Genomic DNA, 23517 nt, shown 5'->3' on the forward strand with positions numbered 1-23517 from the left:
TTCAATTCAATGTTTTATTAGAATTTCATTCGCAATACATATACAATACAATATACATATAAAACACAATCACATGTATGCGACCAATATGATTTATAAGAGGCAGTATACATAACTCAATTATCAGTACATCTACCCTTAAAACATAGGTCTAAAACTATTACCTGTATACAAATGTACTATATATACACCAGTGTATAAAACTCATTTCAAATATAAAAATGTCCTTCTTTCATGAAGGCCTCAAACATAGGTCTAAAACTTTTATACAATTGTACATTTATTTAAGTAATAGGATAATTAATAGCGAGAGTGCTTTAACACAATATTTATGCACGACGGGCGGTTACACTTCGGGCGTAATAATTATTTGTACGACGTATTACCGCCCGAGTTTATAGTGTTAAAATAGATTATTTGAATTCTAATATGCCTATAATCTAAAACAGTAGATAGATATATCAGCGCTCTTTCTTGGTCGCAACAAAAACTTTGACGTCACCGCACGTTTACCTGGCGTCATTCTAGCGTAAACGTGTTTTAACAGAGACAAGCATATTAGAATGCAATACAGTATCCAATAGATCTTTCGTCTGATATTAACACATAAAGGACAATGAAAAAGTACGTGTATCTCACCCTCCGCTATATTTTTACAATGGAAACATGTTCAGTTTTCATAACAATTTTAGATTTTTCACAATTAATAAGTCGCCCGTATGAGTTACCTGTGGCGACTATAAATCTAAATACAAACACATCTATAACTCTCCGTAAAAACAGAAATGCCGAATCTATAATTTCCGACAGTCTTTTTTGGACCACTACCTTTAAAACGCTTTTTTTCGCCTAATCCAGCTTAATTTTCTTCAAACGGTTGTATGCTCTATTGGCCCATGCGAAAACTCCTATAATTAAAACCACGTCGGTGAAAAGCACTAGTTTCTTTGGCATGTCATTCACGTGTATTGCTACAATTAAAAAGACTCCAGCGATTACAAGAAGGAAAAGTAGAATCTGTAGCAATATTGCATGTTTGTAATCATCCGGTGAGATTGAGATCATACTGTTTATCCATTTCAATGACTGATTCCTTATTTGAGGATCTTGGAATCTGTTGTCAGCGTTAAGATTGGCCCAACGAGTCGTCATAAAATTTTTGGAGCCGTGACCAAGAGACTTTAGGCCTGTTTGAATGAGAGCGGCAGTTTCATCTGACCTCCGTTTTTTCTCCCCTAGCTGATGTGGATCTTTCTCCCTGTCACAGTTTGTCAGGAGGAATATCAAATCTCTTTCAAGCCTGTGATCTGTAATCAAAGTTATTCACAATGTGTATGTTTTAACGTGTTACAGATGTACAATATTTCGAGGCTTTATTACATAACTTAAACACATACTTTCGCTAAAATAGTTTGTTTTCATAAATCGATTTAAGTCTTGAAAATCATCAAATGCATTTATTTTGGCAAAATATATAAACTAACTGTGTATACAGCTAGCTCAATCAAAGGTTATCTAGTATTCTTATACGTGCGTTATTATGCAATAAATCACACTTTGTACGTCACAGTTATTATATTGCGTCATAGTTCAAACGGAATAGCGGCGCGCTGAAAAGAAAATCACACAAAACAGAAAAGTGGATGTTGTCAAATGTGTACATGATATTATTGTTATCTTGTTTGAATTGAAATTTTTTCTCTTGATTATAGGCATTGTTTGTCGTTCAGTTGCGCTCTCATGATATAATCCTACGCATCTGAACTACAAACAACGATTTATTCAAGGAAAAATCATTGTTGGGTTATATTATTTCTTAAATAGCCGTTTGTTAAACAGAACTTTCGTTTTTAGTTGCATCACATACACGCTGCGTATTCTTATAAACATATAGGACAACAACAGTTGTCAGTGGACAGCGTGCTCGACTATTCTCAGTGCTTGTCATATAAGCTATGAGTAAAACTTTAACATTACAATAAGCATATTTCAAGTCGAAAAAAGGGGCCATAATTCAGTCAAAATGCTTGATAGTGTTTCCTCCTTTTTACAGACTGGGGTCATGATGGTAAAAAAGTATGCAAAATATCAAAGCAATATCTCAATGGACTTTGAAAATATTTGGGGTGGTACGCAAACTTTAACATAACAATGAGCATATTCTTAGTCGAAAAGGGGCCATAATTCAGTCAAAATGCTTGATAGAGTTGCCTCCTCCTTTTTACAGACTGGGGTCATGATGGTAAACAAGTATGCAAAATATCAAAGCAATATCTCAATGGACTTTGAAAATATTTGGGGTGGTACGCAAACTTTAACATTACAATAAGCATATTCTTAGTCGAAAAGGGGCCATAATTCAGTCAAAATGCTTGATAGAGTTGCCTCCTTTTTACAGACTGGGGTCATGATGGTAAACAAGTATGCAAAATATCAAAGCAATATCTCAATGGACTTTGAAAATATTTGGGGTGGTACGCAAACTTTAACATTACAATAAGCATATTCTAAGTCGAAAAGGGGCCATAATTCAGTCAAAATGCTTGAGAGAGTTGCCTCCTCCTTTTTACAGACTGGGGTCATGATGGTAAACAAGTATGCAAAATATCAAAGCAATATCTCAATGGCCTTTGAAAATATTTGGGGTGGTACGCAAACTTTAACATTACAATAAGCATATGCTTAGTCGAAAAGGGGCCATAATTCAGTCAAAATGCTTGATAGAGTTGCCTCCTCCTTTTTACAGTCTAGGGTCATGATGGTAAACAAGTATGCAAAATATCAAAGCAATATCTCAATGGCCTTTGAAAATATTTGGGGTGGTATGCAAACTTTAACATCTGTGTTACGCTCACGCTCACGCTCACGTCGACGCCGGGGCGAGTAGGATAGCTCCCATATTCTTCGAACAGTTGAGCTAAAAATGTATATTATTTACTCCTTACATGTAGTACTGTTCAAACACTCAAACATGTTTATCGATTCTGTTTAATACGTGTTCATATTTCACATTTTCAAACATTATATATTTCAAGTCCTAATCTCATTAAATTCACGCAAGCAAAATACTCGAAAATTGAGGTACACGAACTTTAATGATATTGTATATTTTGAATTTCTTTCTTTTACCACTGGTATGTACAGTAAGCAATACTTCTTCGAGTACAAATATAAGATACAATTTGTTTGGTCTAGATATCCATGGAATTACTATACTATAATGCTAATATACAATCAGTTCTTCAGACTATTGTAAGCTTCTTGGTATATTTTTTATTCCAATAATATGTAAATGAATAGTGAAAATAAGTTTTTCGTACGAAATATCCTTTACAGAAAACATATATTCGGTCCAAGTTCATACTTCTGGAAGGGTCGTTCATACACACACATAAAAATACAAGTACTCATTTATATCGCATAAGCCTATAGATTGGTCGAAAATTTACCAGTGTTCCAGTTAATCCAATCCCCTTTGGTCAATGCCCGAACTGCAGATATGAACAGATCGTTGTTTAAACCGTCAAGTACATTCTGCACAAATACGACTTTAGACACACGCCATTTTCCTGTAAATAAACCAATCAGCCCGTGGACCTCCCTTAACCAAGAAAGTCGCTGACGTTCTAGCGTTTCTACGTTGGTACCGGGTGAAACATATCCTGAAATGAAAAAGACTGTGATTGGAAAAAAGACCTGGAGTGCTTGTGATAAATTACAGACTCCGGTATATACCGCATTGATAAGTATCTCTAATGCATATATCTTATAACCATGAAAATCCTTTCCCTAACCTTAGGCAATATATTATACATATAGTACACTTAATGCGTGCGGGCATGCAATAATTTGCATTTTTTTCGGTGCGCTCTGAATGATAATCATATCCTGACATGCGCGGAAGACCGCTCCAAGTCTGTAGTGAGCAACGTCGAAATAAAAGCCAGTATAATAAATACATGGACAAAATTACAGTACGCATACCTTCCGACTGCTGCGGAACACCAATACCAGAAACAAAACGCTATAGATATGCAAATGATTGGCATCAGGTAGTAGAAAATGATAACACACGCAATTAAAGGAAGGGGTGGGGGTTAACAGTGATAATCACATATCGTCACAAAGAAAAATACTGTAATCGATGTTGAAAGACTATTGAAAATTTTCACTAAAATATTTCTTTACTTTTTGAAACCACATTATCAAAACTGTTTGAAATTGCTTTTAATGAAAATATGCATATTTATGGCATGGGCTGGGAACTTTCAAAGTAACGCACACACTAGGCTATCTAAACATCTAAACTTGTGAAGTCCTTAGCTTTTGTACTTATTAAGGCAGCGGACCAGTAATGAAACTCGGCTATTTTCGCGTGATTATATATTTTATCTTGCAACTACTATGCAAAGTGCCTGATAGCACTTGCCTGATATTTTATTTTGATATCAGGTCATTGGCCTGATATCAAAATAAAGCTCCTCCCATATTGACGGACTAGTTTTTACATCATTTTCCTTTCTGACTGAATTTCCGAACGCCAGCTTCCTTGCATGACCAACCAGAATGGGCTTGGACCCACAGAGAAAATGTGTAATTAGTGGTTGAGTGTTCACAGTCTTTAGCGAACTTGTTAGTCGTTACAAGTATTTATAAATAGAAAGGTGTACACATCTGTATCAAATCAATCAAAATTAATGAAAGAATGACAAAACTAAGCGGTACATACTACACACCAATAAAGTCACTACAATATGGCGGTGTCTTTCTGAAATATTCACCTGCAATGAAACGGTCGAGAATATCTTGCTGAGTGGCTTTGTCAAGATTTTCAAGCCCTGTACATTCAACAACATGTGGCAAATGGGGTCTTATATTCTTTAATGCTTCCCAGTTGTCGCTGTATTTCAGTGGTACGTCTGTCAGGCTCACTCCTAAATGTTTGTACCTTTAAGAGACAAAAATCAGTTAATCGTGTTAACAAGTTCGGCTACATTTAAATCTAAGGTAAACTGGAGGGTTCTGCACAGTGATAGTAACACAGTCACGTAAAATACAAAAACCGACAAAAGACAGACTTATACCGTAAGAAACATATAGGTATGGGGTAAATTCGTTTCACATTTGCGGCATTTGTATTAACCGTTTCACCGCAGAAACCGGCCGAGTGTTCGTTTAGCTTCCCAGCACTGCCCGGGCCTGGCCCGTCCGACAGAATCCGATGTGCGCAGCGCTAGTGGTATTTCGTGATATAAATTCGGAGAAACGTTTGGTATTTTTTGTTCATACCAGTATTTTAAGGAATAACCAAATGCCATAGTCAAAATCATTACTTTTAACAATCAATGTAAAATTAGTAGTTTGCTAATATTGCCCGCTGTTATTTCTGTACCCGCCATTATTTGATATCAGCTTTACAAATTCAAATAGATCTATAATGTAACTACACGCGATATAGTCCTACAAGACCACACATGTAAAACTGACTAACATACTATTACATTCATATGTTACTCTTCAAACTGAACGAAATAGAATTACACACAATGTATATATATTATTCAAAACAAATGACGACAAAGTCAAAGAACAACTATTTTACCATGTGATTTTGTATGAATCTGGTCTTGCAGTCTTAACCGATGCAAACTGGTGTATTGCTCCAGTTAAACTTGCTTGCAGGGTATAGATGAAGGAGCTTTTCCCTGATCTGCTGTCACCTATCACTAAAATGACATCTGGAGCTTTAGGATCACTGAACATACAGATATCTGACATCTGTCGCAATATTTCTGTATTCTCCTGTTCCATATCTAAGACATTGAGAAATAAAACGGAAATAAAATACAAAACCAAAGCGACGACACAACAAAAATATATGACAGAAATTCCTAAAAGGAGTTTCTTATCTCTTAAAACGAAATTGGAAGTCCCTGAAAGCCCGGAAGAGAAATTGTAATAATGAGAAATGAAAATGAACGAAATTACATTCTTACTGAAGTCAAAAGAGGAACCAGGTGCAATACACGATATTTTCAATGTTTTATTTTATGATATTTCATGTTCATGCTGTATTTCTATAAACATATCTTTTTATCTCAAACATTTTAAACTCACAAGATGCAACAATACATGTGACTGATGTCTTAGATACCAAGAAAGCCAAACTATCGCGTGAAAATATATTCTTTTTATTGATAAAAAGCCATGAAAGGTAGTAACTGAACATTTCATAAACAAAAAATGAAATCAACAATAAGAGACAAACCACCTGAAATACTTACTGTGTCGTGTCAAAGGTGTTGGAATTCCCTTTCGTATTGTACGAATGTCTGTGTTATCTAGAGAAGAATATTACAAAAATCAGTCGGCTCAGTGGACTTGTGTATTTTCTGGTCCTATGGGATTATGGAGTACATTGTACTAAAATAGAATTCAGCTTAAGCCGGTGCTAGGGGATGTGAGGGGTGCTGCACATTTCATAACCTCTCATGAACAGACTCCACCAAACCGAGTCTGCTATTATTTTTGCTTGGTTGCGTTCTATGTTTCAATAATCTTATAGATTTTATTATCTAATACCATCAAACATAACTATTCATTTATTTATTCAATCCTTTGGAGTAAAGAAATAAGATAATCCAACTTTTTGAAGTCGGTTATACTAATTTTGTGTACTTTACAATAAACCATTGCTTAGGGTGTCAAACTCGATTCCATCATGAAATTATACATATATAACTGGTGTAGGAGCGATCTTTTAGACAGCCATAAAAACCAAACAAAATAAAAAAACGTTCTTCCCCTTAGGCCTAAAAAAAGATTGTTTGTTCCCGGTAACATGCTCAAAAAGTTAAGGTAGGTAGGTCGGTAAATATTGGGTGGGGGCGGGGTGGATTTTTTATTAAGTGGGACTTTTCGGAAATTATTTTTGTGTCAAAAAATGAGTAGGCCTACAAATAAGGGGTTATGCCATTAGAGCATCAGTAAGTTGACTAAACTAAACTAAACTAAGTAAATCTACATGCTCTCTTGGTTTCTAAAAATGATCTTTTTCCTTTATCTACTGTTACTTCTAAGAAAAATCAGTTCTTGGGGTCAAAAGTTGGGTGGGTGGCGGGGGGCAGCAAAGCATAAGCTGGGCTCCCAACACCCTCAAAATTTGGGGTGGGGGGGGGCAGCCCCTGCCCCACCCCCTGCTCCTATGCCTATGTATATATTATCAGGGGAAAAAATTGTAGGATATAATATGACTGGAAGGTGATACATTTCGTTCTCAAAACACATACCCCATTCTTCGTCCCAGGACCAATCAGATTCTGTGGCACTACTGGACGAAACCTCTTTCTCATCAAGCAAAGGTTCTGCAAAGTAAACAAAACTGTGTGAGTAATAGCAAGTACTAGTTAGATAACATTCACTAATTTCAAGCAATACTATAACATAGTAAAACTATTTCAAAGAAGAAAAGTGACTTAGAACAGTTCGTGGAAAACATGTACCTTTTGTGGATGCACAGAGTTTTAGCAAATATTCCCAGTATTATACTATCGTAATACTGTCTCGCCGCGAAGGATATGGATGAGATGTCAAGGATATACACGAGTCATCAAGGTAATGCATTTGACACAAAGGATATTCATAAGGCATAAAAATTATGCAAGAGATATCAAGGATTTGTTTGAGACTTCAAAGATATGCATTAGATATCAATTATTTACATGAAATATAAAGGACATGTATGAGGCATTAAGGATATGCTTGTGACATCAAGGATATGTATGAGATACCAATCATATGCGTGAGAATGCATGTCCAAAAACAACAAGGACAAATATCCAACTGGAACAACCACGCTCAACAAAAGCAGTTATCTTCCAGTAAAACAATAAATTTAAGTAATCAAAAAATTATATATTAAATCTCTTCTTCTTACCTTCCTCTTCGAGAACTCTTTCAAACTGTTTAACATCTATCGAAGCCTTAATGGTTATCTTCGTTCCTAAGTGGCGCGAAATCGTTTCTGATATCTTATTCATTTTATTCGAAGCTTCCCCGTTTGCAAATAAGTTCCAGACATGTTCAAGGCCTTTATACGATGTACAACGTATTGGCAATCGAACAGTTCTCTTTGCAACTTTCGTGTCTTCTGAAAAAGAAATCGCTTAATAGCAATTTGCTAGAAATCAGAATAATCAAATGATGCAATCAAGTTACTAGCAAATGATAATATCGTTGCTATTTGTTTTGAAAACAGACTCCATGAGTTTTTATATTGTTTGATAGATTTAAAGGTTGTTTTATTTACCTTCCTCATAAAACTAACACCCTTGTAAATTTGATGTCAGACATATATCTATACTGCAACAGTACATTTGCCTTCAACTGAGTCTCTGGAAAGTTCTTTAACTTTCTACATTTAACAAATTTGGACAGCGGGAATGGCCTAATGATATTTATAAATTTTGCATTTAAGAGATTCGTATCAGTGCGGCAGGCGATAATAGACTATTCTTTTTTCTCTCTTTTTTATGTGCGACCTTCACTCATCCGCTCTGACTTCTAAAAACTTTCTTGTACGATGAAATTGAAAGAAAATTTCTTCTAAAATACATTTGCGACAACAGTTGATTGAAAAAAACTGCTATAAAACGAAAAAAAGAAAAATGTGCAGCTTTACCACAGAAACATGCACGTCTGATTGTCGAAATTAATGAAAAGGGACATAAATTTTAAAATATTTTGCAAAACATACCTCTTGAAAATTTTGAATATCTTCAATATTGAAAAGTAAATATATACACGTGATATATGATAACTGTACGATTACATATTGCATGTAAAAATGTGTGAAGGCAATACAGAATTGCAAAAAGCGTCAACTATTTTGGAAAACCCCGTTTTTAAAGCGAACACGCAGCACCTGACATAAAGCAAAGCCATTTACGAAACCCAAGTCGTTTCAAACGGTTTAAGAATCGCTTACCTAGGTCATCAGAGATACTCTGCAAAATGTGACCGTATGATAATTTTGCTGAAACTTTTATTGGTTGTTGAAGATTGAATATCTCTGTTACTGCAAATGATAGTGCATCAAGTCTCTGCTGCAAACTTGGACTGTCCATGTACATCAGTAGATCTAGTAATGCCTCATATGTGGTGCATCTAATTCTTAAATGAATGCTTCCCTCGTGAACCCCCTGAACCTCCGTATCTTCATTGCTATTTATTTCATCTAACAGTTCTTGTACAGCATTTTCAATCAATACGAATTCGGTGGCGCCCCCTGTTTTTCGGATAGCTTCGTCAGTCACCCTTAAAATAATCCTTTCTGCTAATTTGACCCAGTTTTCCTCGTCTCCGTTCAAAGTTAGTTCTGTATCTACAACTGTGTAAATAAAGATAAACGAATATTACACACGCAGTTCTTATTTTTTATAACGTATATCGTTGCTTGCATTCGTATAAATAAATATATTAATGAAAAGTGTGTGTTTATACACTTAACAAATGTTCTAAAGCAATACTTGATAAATTTCAAATGGACGATATTATTTACAAATTTGGCATACGTTTAAAAACATATTGTTACTGACTGGTCAAAATGTTTAAATTTGAACAGAAAGTCTAACCATTTTGTGTTTTTCTTAAAGACCTGCTCCAGTGCTTTAAAGCCTGTTCTATTCTAAGTCTATCAATTATTTAAAGTCTATTTTCTAGGGGACCGTGCCACACATTTTTGGAATCTGTCTTCAAGTTTGTATTTGCATGCCCTTATTAATGCAATGTCCCCTGAACAATACAAAATGTAATAAAACTGAATCAAATCTCTTTAAAAAATAAAAATGAAAAAAATCTGAGACTTGTTTTCCTCAGCATTTTCCAATTTTACTGAAGACCATGTGCACATTCAGCTACGTTTAAATCCGAAGAATGCCGAATTGCTTTACGAGAGTACGTATTCATACGGAGATAGCCTGGTGTCATTATGGATCCACTCCCTTAAAAACTGCTTGTTTTACACTAGAAAAAAACTTTTCTAGTTTTGTCAAAATAAGTTACTTACCTTTAACAGTTTTCATGGTACGTTTTCCATTAATGGCTCGTTTGATCGCATCAATTACCTTTTCTTGCAAATCTGTAGAGTAAAAAATGAATAAAAATCATAGACTTGCCTTTAATTAAGGTAGTGGACACGTAATGACAATCGGCAATTTCCGTGCGGTTACGTATATCGGTTATATCGGTATCCTTCGGCCAAAACAGAAAATCACTTTTTCACAACAACCGAAGAATACCGAAACTGCATACGAAGATTACGGCAAACAGAAAATGCCGAATGTCATTACTTTTTGTTTGTTTGTTTTGGGTTTAACGCCGCTTTTCAACAGTATTTCAGTTATGTAACGGCGGGCAGTTAACCTAACCAGTGTTCCTGGATTCTGTACCAGTACAAACCTGTTCTCCGCAAGTAACTGCCAACATTCCCACATTAATCAGAGGTGGAGGACGAATGATTTCAGACACAATGTCTTTTATCAAATCGTCACGGAGAACATACGGCCCACCCGGGCCGCCATCATAGATCTGCGCTCTTCCTATTGAGCTAAGCGGGCGGGTGCATGTCATTACTGGTCAACTACCTTAATGTATAACATTAAACAGATATGCATAAAAGATAACATTTATATCAATATTACGCAATAATTATATATCAAATATATACCGGTTTCTAAGCCTACTACTTTAAAGCTCTATGTACCATGTTTATCATTAAATAGTTCTTTACGGGGTTTTACCAGATAATCGAATTGTACAAAAATCATTCTACGATATGAACACAATTACATATTTACCATCGGTATGTTGTATTATTTCATCTTTTGCCGCCGAAATTTCACCTTCCAACTTTCTCTCAGTAGAAGCAAGTTCACTGCTTAACTGTTTTTGGCTAGAATCTATCTTTCCAATGACAAGGCGAGCAAGGTCATCATTAAATTGTTTCAAATTTTCAATAGGATTTTTTGTGTCCAGTGGCTGGTAAATGCATTCTTTTATGATTGATGTGCATGCGCTCTGAACTGTAGCGTCAAGAGAAGAAGATAACTCGTTAATTGCATCCTCCAATTCTTCTCGACAGTCTTCATATTTCTCATAAGGAAGCAACGCATTTGGAATATGTGCATACGTTTCGTTTCTAAGATGCAGCATAGATCTGATAGAACGGCGTTCAGCATCTGTCAGGGTATTTCTAAATACAATTGTCAGAACATTGATATATATCGCTATGTCCCATACTTGTATGTTTGTTCCGCCAGATGCAAAGACCTTGTCAAACTGTTTCTTGTGCAGCTCGTGGTGAAGCTTCTTTCTAAATGCCTGCAGTGAAACATCAATATCACCTCCATTCTTTTGTACCTCTCGATGAAGAACTTTTCCTAGAATAAAAGTGCCGCCTTTGAGAAGTAGGTACGTTATTCGTAAGAAGTACTCATTCTCTGTTGTTGTCATTTTATCTGCAAGTAGATTTAAAATACAGAGGACTCGAGTATTCATAGCTCTTGTAATATCAACAGAAGCTGACACATTGAAGAAGAAACAAAGAAAGATGTCTGAAAGGCAGAATATGGCGTAGAATACAAAACCCAAGGAGAAGTCAGAAAGGCAAGGAGAAGTCAGTAAAGCAAGACATAAAAACAAGGAGAAGCCAGAAAGGCAAGGAGAAGTCAGAAACGCAAGAGAAGTCAGAAAGGCAAGGATAAGTCAGTAAGGTAAGTCAGAAAGGCAAGGAGAAGTCAGAAAGGCAATGAGAAGTCAGAAAGGCAAAGAGATGTCAGTGAGGCAAGGAGCAGTCAGAAAGGCAAAGAGAAGTCAGAAAGGCAAAGAGAAGTCAGTAAGTCAAGGAGAAGTCAGAAAGGCAAGAAGAAGTCAGAAAAGCAAGGAGAAGTTAGAAAGGCAAAGAGAAGACAGAAATGCAACGAGGTCAGAAAGGCAACGAGAAGTCAGAAATGCAACGAGAAGTCAGAAAGGCAACGAGAAGTCAGTAAGGCAAGGTGAAGTAGGAAAGGCAATGTGAAATAGGAAAGGCATAGAGAAGTCAGAAAAGCACTGAGAAGTCAGTAAGTCAAGGAGAAATCAGAAAGGCAAGAGAAGTCAGAAAGGCAATGAGAAGTCAGAAAGTCAATGAGAAGTCAGAAAGGCAAAGAGAAATCAGAAAGGCGAAGTGAAGTCAGAAAGGCAAGGAAACGTCAGAAATGCAAGGAAAAGTCGGAAATACAAAGAGAAGTCAGAAAGGCAACGAGAAGTTGGAAAGTCAACGAGAGATAGGAAAGGCAAGGATAAGTCAGAATGCAAACGAGAAGGCAGAAAGGCAACGAGAAGTCAGAAATGCAAGGAGAAGTCAGAAAGGTAACGAGAAGTCAGAAAGGCAAGGAGGAGTCGGAAAGGCAAAAAGAAGTCAGAAAGGCAAAGAGAAGTCGTCAGAAAGGCAACGAGAAGTCAGAAATACAAGACGTCAGAAAGGCAAGGAGAAGTCAGTAAGGCAAGGCAGAAATGCAAGGAGAGGTAAAGAAAGGCAAAAAGAAGTCAGAAAGGCAAATAGAAGTCAGAAAGGCAAATAGAAGTCAGAGAGGCAAGGAGAAGTCAGTAAGGCAAGGATGAGTCAAAAAGGCAAGTCAGAATGGCAAGGAGTAGTCAGAAAGGCAAAGTGAAGACAGAAAGGCAAGGAGAAGTCAGTAAGGCAAGTCAGAAAGGCAAGGAAAAGTCAGTATGTCAAGTCAGAAATGCAAGGAGAGTTAAAGAAAGGCAAAGAGAAGTCAGAAAGGCAAAGAGAAGTCAAAAAGGCAAGGAGAAATCAGAAATGCAAGGAGAAGTCAGAAAGACAGGAAGAAGTCAATAAGGCAAGTCAGAAAGGCAAGGATAAGTAAGAAAGGCCTAGAAAAGTCAGAAAGGCAAGAATTTAGAAAGGCAAGGAGAAGTCAGTAAGGCAAATCAGGAAGGCAAGGAGAAGTCAGAAAGGCAAGGAGAAATCAGAATGGCAAGAAGAAGTCAGTAAGGCAAGGAGAAGTCAGAAAGGTTAAGAGAAATCAGAAAGGCAAGGAGAAGTCAGAAAGACAAGAAGAAGTCAATAAGGCAAGTCAGAAAGGCAAGGATAAGTAAGAAAGGCCTAGAAAAGTCAGAAAGGCAAGAATTTAGGAAGGCAATGAGAAGTCAGTAAGGCAAATCAGGAAGGCAAGGAGAAGTCAGAAAGGCAAGGAGAAATCAGAATGGCAAGAAGAAGTCAGTAAGGCAAGGAGAAGTCAGAAAGGCAAAGAGAAATCAGAAAGGCAAAGAGAAGTCAGTAAGTCAAGGAGAAGTCAGAAAGGGAAGGAGAAGTCAGAAAGGCAAAGTGAAGTCATTAAGTCAAGGAGAAGTCAGAAAGACAAGGAGAAGTCAGAAAGGCAAAGAGAAGTCAGTAAGTCAAGGAGAAGTCAGAAAGGCAAAGAGAAATCAGAAAGTCAAAGAGAAGTCGGTAAGGCAATGTAAAATTCAATGATGCTTGTGTGTCTAAATAAGACAACGCCTAACTGAATTATCCATACCTCCTTGAAGTTGACTTGAAGTGTAGTATAAAAGTATCTATAAAAGATAACATAAGATTAATTTTGCATAAATTTACCTGTAAAATTTTACACAGTGCGATTTAAAACCGTACTTAACAGAAAACAAATGTAGCATACCTTGAACATAAAATACAGACTTTGGACCGGAAAATTAAAAAAAAACTGAAAAGAAAAATCTTGAATATTAAAAAACTGCAGCAATTCCAAAATATGGAGTAAAACGTACATACACTCGCATGATTAGCGCGTCGGGTAGTAAAGCTTAAGGTAAAAATCAGATAGCAGAACGGACGCATAGCCCTTACCCTAACCCTAGCAGTGGTCGAGTGGTAACTGTCTGACTATGAAACCAGGGGTCGTGAGTTCGAGCCACCGCTCCCTATCTAGTAGATAAGAGATCAGTGGATATTTTTATGATTTTAAAAAAGTGGACTGATTTTGATTAAATTGTTATTTTTGGGAGCTGTTATGATGTTGTTCGATGGTCTTTGTTGCATTTGGCCAAATTTTTTACCAGGACAGGGTCGTAGCTGGTCCAGACCCCAAGGATCTGTGATTTAACCGACAGAATCGAAGAAACACCTAAACATGAATGTACGTGATATCGCGAACGTAAATAATGAATGCAGTTTTAAAATAAACATTATATGATATTTTAATCATATTATGTTATTATAGTTTCTTAATAAAAGGTATAGTGTAGGCAGTCCAGTTGTCCCTTGGATATTTTGTCTGTAAGTCTGGAGGGGTGCCGCTGGTTTCTTTACAGATGATTTTTGTAATTCATAACATTAACCCAACAACATCAACCTGACATTTTGGTATATTTATTTAAAAAAGATAAAAGGTATGGGTAGATTTCCCAGAAGCACAGAGCAGCCCGAACACAACCATAGAGCCATACATCGCAAAGTAGGCCCACAACAAAAAGAAGCTGTAAAGGAAAAATATTGTAGACGGGTTGCTTCAAAAATCCAGCAACAAATACATTTTAATTATATGCAAAATACTGAAAGGGGGCGGGGTGTAAACATTATGGAATTTTTTGGCAAGAATGATTTAAAAGTAACATCTAAAAACAATCAAAAAACAGAAATGCCTCCACCAATACCCAGACATGCTCTAAAAATAACATCCGGGCTTTGAATTAAGGCCCCTTTTTATATACAATACAATTAACTAAGATCTGGATAACATCCAGACACCGACCTGAAATTGATAACAAAAATAACATCCGGGCTTTGAATTAAGGCCCCTTTCTATATACAATACAAGTTAATTAAGATTTGGATAACAGGTCTCAAAATTCAAATTTCGCTGGGCCTATGATTGATTAGTTTGGCTGGCAACAGCTACAACTACGCAGTGCAGCGTAAACAAATGAGAATGAATAAAACAAAACAAAACGTAACACGTTATGACATGCTACAACAAACACAATTACAATATATGTATAATGTACACATAAATGGACGTATCGTTGCAAATAGACATAATTAATACAAAAAAAAAAAAACATTACCTCAGTCATCCATATTGTATTGACAAAGTCAAGCCGGGTAACACTGGTGTAAAAGTCGCTGAACCACGAAATAACATCGGATCCGTTTATAACTCAACTATATTTGCTGTGGTCGATAGGTATTTATAATAAGCATATACAATTGGAACAAGTCAAATCTTTCTCAGTTTCTGTGTGTGTTTAGTGTGACTCTTTGTCATGAATAATATGAAAATAGACACTTTAGAGAACATTTGCTACTGGAACCAATTGGATTATAACTTGTGTCTGTAAACCACCAAACATTTAAGGTAACGTGTAAAGACAATTTATGTACATTTAATCATGTTATATTGATCGGAGATTTAAGTTGAGATTTTTACAAATCGAAAGTAGATTTCATTGAAAATGTTTGATTTTAGCAACCTGATTACATCTGCTACATGTTTTATCAAAAAATATTCTCCCTCTTTTCTAGATGTTATCACAAACAACAACAAAAACCCAACACGGATGTGCAGACTGATCATCATCTGCACTGTCTGCCATTCAGCCAGTAACTTTTTGGTATGCACCCTTTTCATAGTACTGTCCAAATTGAAAGATTGACAAGTTTATTATTGTAATTTAGCATGGTAAAGATTAAGCTTCTTATATCGTGCCTAAATAGAAATATCATATTTGCGTGACTTGAATAGGTACTGCTGACAAATACTACTACCATAGTATACTTTAACTATAAATATATCGTTACAGGAAAAAATCAACATTAAATAACAATAACTTAGTCAATATCTCAATTTTAGAATAGCAGACTTACTAAATTATAATTTTAGAATAAATAAGTTTTTTCGTGAAATTTGGGCCAAGATCTTTACTCAGTAAATATTTACGGAACAACTCTATTAACGACGTGAATTCTAAATTTGTACTGTCATACGATTCATGAAATAAGTGTAAAAATCGTAAAAACAAAGTTCCTGAAAGAAAGGGAAAGGACTATATAAAGACAGAAGAAAGTGAAATAAATATATTAAAACGCAAAAACCATAAAAATACCTATCACTTGTAGTAAGTGGGGTAACATATTTTTTATGACCCGGCTTGAAACAACACTGAACGGATACTGTTTACCCCTAGGCAATATTGTAATACACAATAAAAGTCAAAGGGTAACTTTAAGATATTTGTTACAATTAAATTATTTTATGCTTGATGTGATTGTGTGCAATCTTGGGACTAAAACAAATAATAGATATCGCATTTTTTTAAACGAATGATTTAAGAATGTACCAAAACATGCATTAATTTAAGAATACAGAATAATATATACAAAGTAGATTCGGAAAGAAGCAGAATTATCAGTTCATCAAGGCTATCTTTCAAATTAAAGTTTGGTCATATTATGAATAATAGAAAATGATTTTTATTGTTTCAAAATTATTAAAAAAATCCCATATGAAGAAAAAAAGTTGACCGCGTTGGAGATCGGACCCTAACCGCCGCGGCAATAAAAAAGTCACCAGCGGCAAAAAATAATATAGGTACTATAGGTATCTGGAAATTAATTATCGCTATATTTCTTAAGAATGCTTTAAAACTCAATTACTGACAGACTATATTTTACGGAAACACATGAGAATTAGTTGCTTTAAGTATCTTTTTTTTTGCGGTGAAAATTAAAAGCATTTGTATATTTTATGCATGTGAATTGAACACTTAATCCTCCATAGCGTTATTTCAAACGACAGCAGATCTAGGTTTCGGAGTTTCTGAGTTCAACAATTAATTTGTTTTAATTTGTCTTATTACAATCTCAGTTTTTTATTTTTTTGTTTTTTTTTTTTGTCAATGTGAAGTTGCCTACAATTCATAGGCTTTGAGCTATAACAACTTAAACCGACAAAGTCAGGCTAGCAGACGACAATGTTTTCCGTAACAGCTTCCGAGTACTTACGGATAACGGCGGAAAAAGCCGGATTTATAAAGAAATGTTCACTGTACACACTAAAATGCAAAAAGGACCAAACAAACCATTATCAAATTTAAAACAAATTACACATAACGAAAATTGAATAATTTTTCTACATTTTTAGGGGTATCGAATTTTTGATTATTTGCGGAAAATATCTCATTTTATCTGTTAAATTTGAAAAAGTCAAATTTTTTAACCCGTTTCCTACAGAGTCTATATGAACTGAGGTGGGTCTATTTAAAGTAAAAAAGGACCAACCAAATATTAAAATATTTTTTAAAATAAATATTCATAATATCCGGAATAAATTAAACTTTAATTTGTGGGGTATCGAATTTTTGATTTCCAAATAGAACTTTTTCTATTTAAGTTTAAGTGATTTTTTCCTTCTTTGTTTATATAGGCAAATTTATCGATTTTCCGATAGATCGATGTTACTAAAAGTTGGTAATGTGTATGAATACCTTAAAGTTTGCAACTGTTGCCAGTAATTGTCAGGATATTGTTTGTACAGTCCATCAATGATTCTACACCACAAAATCATGAATATAACGAGAAAAAATAGACGAATACACAAGAAACCGCTGCTTTTACTCGATGCGTGTGTTCCTTTCCTGTCGTTCCTATCTCAAAAACCACAGAGACCTGTCCTATTTCTAATGTCTACACAAAAATCTCAAGTGGCAGTAGCGGGAATCGAACCCGAGTCGCTCCGATGCTAGTCCAATGCTCTAACAACTGAGCCAAATTGTCGACACACTTACGCATTTGTCAGAGATTAAATTTAAAGTTATGCGTAAGCGACCGAAACAATGCAGTTAAATCATGAGAAGTCCGTGCATGACATTTTAGGTGAACGCGTGATTGACTCCGTGAATATAGTGAAAAAATTCCGACCAGTTTTACATATCTTGACAATTACTCTGTAACTTATCACGTAAGAGGATGACCTCCTCCAAGTTATTTTCAGGCATGGGCATCATCTTCATCTTGCGTGATGCTGTCAAACTTGTCCATTATATCATGAATACCGGGTGACCTGAGATGTCATGGAAAATAATCTAGTGCAATTAATTCATGGTAAAAATACCGCAAACTGTCAAGAATAGAATTGCCATGTTATTGAGATATAAAATATAACTTATAAATATCGGACCTATTGCAATTTACAGATTTCCGACTGGTATCTATTTACAAATAGAAGAAAAATGTTATAGGTCAAGTGTTTTTATTTTACGTAGTTCCAATATCAGCTTGAAATGGTTCAGCGAAGATCGCTGCTAAATTTGTGCTCAAAAACTATGCTCGGACTAGCAGTGTAACTAGCATGTTAAAGGACCTGAAATGTGACACACTACAACATCGGCAACATTACAAGAACAACCATGTTCTTAAAAATCCTACACAACATAGTCGACATCACGCCAGACCAACCACTTGTTCCTGTCAGATTCACCAAAGGGCACAACCAACGTCTTTGCCAAACCAGAACTCGCACATCTACCTACCAGCAAAGCTTCTATCCCGCTACTGTCATTCTATGGGACTCACTGCCTCAAGTCGCTGTTGATCAGACAAACCTAGAAGGCTTCAAATCGGTCTTGGCCAGCCAGCACAACAACTAAACTCCAGCTACCGTTTTGCCAGTTTTTTTTTAACTAATGTACATAGAGAATTTTTACTAAAGAGGCAAATCCAGTCCAGCTGTACATAGAAACACTTCGATAGCCTAGTAGTAGAGCGTCCGCTTCGAGTGCGAGAAGTCGTGGGTTCGATCCCCGGCCGCGTCATACCAAAGACGTGAAAAATGGTACCAGTAGCTCCATTGCTTGGTGCTCAGCATTAAAAGGGAAACTGGCCTCTTCCCTCATACCCTCGTGGCGATGGATTCCATCAGGAATGAGGTGTTGAGAGTGATTAATATAAGTTGTAGAACTTCCTTCACAATCGACCTAAAATAAGTTATGTATAAACTAAATACTTTTACTCCGGGCCAAGTCAGTCCTGCCTGTGTACAAAGTTTGAACCAACTTGTAATAGTCAATGGTTGCAGTAATTAGCCTATAACTTAGGGAATGGCAATAGCGGACATAGTCAATGGGGTCAGGTAATCTACAACTGGGATAGCAACCAGATCATGATGAATGTTATAGAAGAGTGATAACCTAGAATCTATACATCTTAAATCCAGTCGACGAAGGTTTAGGGAGTGTAGCATATCTGTTACACTGGAAGTACGGCCATAGTTGGTCTTGATCCAACGTGCGGCTCTCCTTTGGACGCTTTCAATTTGGTAAATTCGAGTTTGGGTGTGGGGCGACCATTCCTCGGAGGCATATTCAAGCTGGGGTCGGACTGGAGTCTGGTAAGCAATGGTCTTAATGGGTTGGGATTTGACCTTAATGTTTCTTCGTAAAAACCCTAGGGTTTGGTTAGCTTTCTTGGTAGACCTGTTTATGTGATTGTCCCGTGTTAGGTCATTTGAGATATCCACGCCTAGGTATTTAGCTGAGCTGACCGATTCAAGTTGGACTCCATGTAGGTAATACTGGGTAAGGATAGGATGTTTACTTCTAGTGGCGTGGATCACTTGACACTTGGAGGGTTGAACTCCATATCCCACTCCAACTCCCAAACAAAGTTCACAGGGTAGAGCAAATATATTTCAGGTGAATCCCTTATATACATGATAGTAAAAATGGCGGTAATATGAAAAACCACAAAATATATATATGGTTCTAAAGAACGCAGACGGGAACACAACAAGAAAAAATCCTCAGCCAGTGTTTGGGGAAGTGAGGGTAAGGGAGTAAGGAACGCTGTCACAATCAAACTAAGTCAGTTTTTATTTTGCTATGTCGTGTTCCATACTTCCAGGGATTCTTTTTTATATCTTTATTATTCTGTTGCCTGATAGATAGATATGTAGATAGATAGATAGATAGATAGATTTAGCAAAAATCCATCATACAACATTACAGATACAGATACAAACAAACATACATAGCACATATCACAGAACCCCTAGTCTAAAATAAATAAATATCACCAAGAACTTAAGACTATAAAATGTACTTTTTACCATACCAGTCTAATTTTAGTTAATTCCTTATTTTAGATTGAAACTAATTTTGTAGACTGTAAGTAGTGACTAGACATTTTGCTTGGAAAGCCCATGAAAGTCAAAAACGACTTATTTCCAATAGGGTCCATGACTGGGTCTAAAAACATATACATTTACAAATACAAACAGACAAACAGACAACAGAGAACAAATAGGTGAAGGGCAAAGTCAAGACGGCAGCATAATTGAAATTCAAGGCTAATAAACTAAACAGGAAACTTTACCATAATTTCGGTAAAAAATCCTGTTATATTAGACTGAAATGGTTAAAGTGTAGGGATAAAGCATGTTTTTTCGTGTTATAACATCTGCAGAATCCCGACGGACTGGTTGGTACCCGAGCCCGGGTAGAAGATGTTGTGAAGATGTTATAAAACGAAAAGTGAGTGTATCTTATGCACACGATTAAGGCTCAATTGTTTGACCCGATCTTCAATTCTTAGAATACCAAGCTTCTGAAAATCTAAATTTTTGAGCGAAGTCCTAGCAGGCACATTCAGCATAAATCTGATGGCTTTATTCTGCGTAACATGAAGCTTAGTTTTAAGGATTTTACACAAACCATTATACCATGCAGACCAGGCATAGTCAAACAAGCATTGTATAAGAGAATTACACAGAGTCTATCTCATGTTAAAGTCTAAGACATTATTTTGCCTGTGTAAGAACTTAAGTCTTGAATCAACTTCCTTAATAATATCATTTGCACAAGTGCTACCAGACAAAGTATTGTCTAAAACATGATATAAATGGCCTTATTAGTGTTGTCGTGACAGTCTTCCGAATGAAACGGAGATAGTTTTATGTCCCTTAATGTTAAATTGCTTTAAATTTGAATATGGAAAAGTCTTACATAAATTTATAGGGTTTATAGTCTGATGAAGATATACTGAGAACTGTACGCACACTGTGATACCATTTTGCAAAACCTTTCTTTCTTTTTTTATGATTAAAACATGGAGGTCGTGAATGTTTAAAGAGAAGGACGCAAATAACAAAATCCTTGGTAACGCCATATAGGACATAAAGGGTGTGTTAAAGAATAAGCTAAGGATCGACTCCCAGCTGATCAAATTTGTGAATTTGTTTAGTGGGTCAACCATGCTTTTCAAAATGAGAAACAAGAACAATTTCAAACATGAAAAGCCACATTCAAAGAATGCGGTCGCCAACTGAACAGTCCACATATAAATTGGGGTGTGTGGAACTGTATACACATACACAGTAGCTGAGCACATGTGGTAACACAAACGAATGCAATGACAGCAAAATATTAACAAACAGACACAAAACATATGTATGAAAAGGAACACAGTAAGCGTACTACCTTGGAACGGTCGGTGGTAAAACACTACTTTTGATCATAAAAATGCAATATATATATATATATATCATAGTCTATCTAGGAGCTAATCTATAAAAACTTTACGTCTTGCTTTCTCATATCTCTGACTATTTTAAATGATCTATTGATTTCACGGAAAGTCATATCCGGATCTAAATTCGCATGTCTGTTTCCAGAGAATAGACATTAAACTGCTTAGAGCGAATTAAGCTAGTCATGAGATTTTATTTTTCTGCCAGTATTACATGATTACCTCTATTTCTGATTACGTAGTTGTATTTACCGGAATATCATCATATATGTTTGTTTGATTGTTTGTTTATTATTGTTTATTATTACTTCTATATTTTTCTGTTGATTTGTAGTTTTAGCGATGCCTATTTTGGAACTTTGTGTATCAAATTTGATATGCCCGACAGGTCCCGAAATTGGAAATTCTATTTGCTGGATAAAAAGTTTCTTTTTTTAAAAAAAGGCAAAGTATTGCTGTTATCTGGTACAGGAGTGCCTGGCACGAAATGAGTGAATACTACCGAGATAGCTCCTGTAGATACGGAGAGATTGCAATTAAAAAAGTAACTGCATGGGGGAGGTAACCATGCTGGCGTCGCGATGTAAACTTTTTATTTGGACTTTCCATTTCCAAATATGGAAACAGGAAATGCTTCCCTATTTCCGGTGTCTGGAGTTTTTCGACATTAATCACTGTCAGACACGAATATCTCGATTCCTTCCGACGTAGAGCCGTAGCTTTCAAATATAATCGCTAAAACAACCCCTGGTCGACACAACTTCTAGTTTATCCAATCCGTATGGTGCTAACATCCCTTGGCAGGTTCGTTTAACTTTTCTTTGAGAATTTATGCAACATCAATAGGTTAGCTCTAGATGCAGTACTGATGTTATTGGTGGTAGTACAGTATCATATACCTATGTTAAACCTAACCCTAACCTCTAGTCAGTGTATTGTACGCTCAGTGTACTACCTATAGTCATATTCGATACTGCATATATGATTAACGACATCAATATTGATGATGATGGAATATTGATGATGATGATGAATACGCATAATTGGTTCCGGTATACGAGTGCTTAGAGGTGTAACGATACGCTAGTCTCACTATACAATACATATAATAAATTTTTGACACAGATGCAACGATGCAGTATGTCGCGATACACATTGCATGAGCATTCATGTGACAAAATGAAATAGAAAAAACAAAGTTCCTACACGTGGAAAGTACTTGAAATTTTGTTTTAAAGTTAAAGAAACTGTTATAAATGATCGATTGTTTAATTACTATCTTAAACACTGATTTTATGAAAGTTTTCATTCGTGTATTTACTTTACATTGTATTGTGAAACAGGTCTATGATACGATATATATGTATCACCAGACTAAGGTATCACGTAGTCCAACTAATTTGATGCAATCTTAGGAAATATTGAGATATTTTTTCATATGGGCAATATCCCCACTAGTGTCAAACACTCGAATGACCAACATAGTAGAAGCAATTTCTGGTAAAATTTCCATTGCTGCCGACGTTTTACATGCTATAGGTTTAAATGCCGATTTTTTTCACAAATTGGCCATAAATTAAAATAAAACTTGAAAGGGGATTCCATTCCTCATTGATTGATGTAAAAAAATTTCCAATAATATCCAAAATTACGAATTTTCTGATGATTTAAACTTAAATGTATGTACTGTACACGATTAACGTGTACCGTGTATACACGCCGATATGCGCAAGCGATAAAACCAATAACTTTACATGTTTGTGCACTGTGATTTATCCTCCATTATTTTGGTCCTTCAAAGTTTTGACGTTTAGATTGCCTGTCACAAATATAAAACAATCTGAACGTTGAATTGTTTTGACTAAGCGATACAGTGAATTGCGATACATCGTTACCTGTGCTTAATGTCAGAGTCTTGGTGTCATTGGATGCAAGTTTCT

At 35.8% G+C, this 23517-nt stretch overlaps 3 protein-coding genes across 3 annotated transcripts in view; 2 read left to right on the plus strand and 1 right to left on the minus strand.

The window, feature by feature from the left end:
* On the minus strand, positions 1-15208 carry LOC128558374 (uncharacterized). The gene is made up of 11 exons (XM_053547332.1): positions 15124-15208; positions 10857-11516; positions 10067-10138; positions 8987-9388; positions 7937-8149; positions 7290-7364; positions 6285-6341; positions 5603-5813; positions 4782-4948; positions 3450-3662; positions 1-1307 (listed from the first exon to the last, which is right to left on the minus strand). The coding sequence occupies exons 2-11, from the start codon at positions 11509-11511 to the stop codon at positions 850-852; spliced, it is 2523 nt and encodes an 840-aa protein (XP_053403307.1). The 5' UTR covers positions 11512-11516; positions 15124-15208; the 3' UTR covers positions 1-849.
* Positions 12255-12620, plus strand: LOC128558725 (octapeptide-repeat protein T2-like). The gene has a single exon (XM_053548893.1). It carries the CDS (start codon positions 12255-12257, stop codon positions 12618-12620), a length of 366 nt encoding a protein of 121 aa, XP_053404868.1.
* Positions 15209-22202: 6994 nt separating the features above from the next.
* Positions 22203-23517, plus strand: part of LOC128546048 (LIM and senescent cell antigen-like-containing domain protein 1) — a 92173-nt gene continuing 90858 nt past the window's right edge. The window contains exon 1 of the mRNA XM_053547337.1: positions 22203-22381. Within this exon, the coding sequence (XP_053403312.1) occupies positions 22359-22381 (23 nt within the window). The 5' untranslated portion in view covers positions 22203-22358. The remainder of the gene's footprint in view (positions 22382-23517) is intronic.

The sequence above is a fragment of the Mercenaria mercenaria genome, chromosome 7 (assembly GCF_021730395.1).
Source record: "Mercenaria mercenaria strain notata chromosome 7, MADL_Memer_1, whole genome shotgun sequence".
NCBI lineage: Eukaryota > Metazoa > Mollusca > Bivalvia > Venerida > Veneridae > Mercenaria > Mercenaria mercenaria.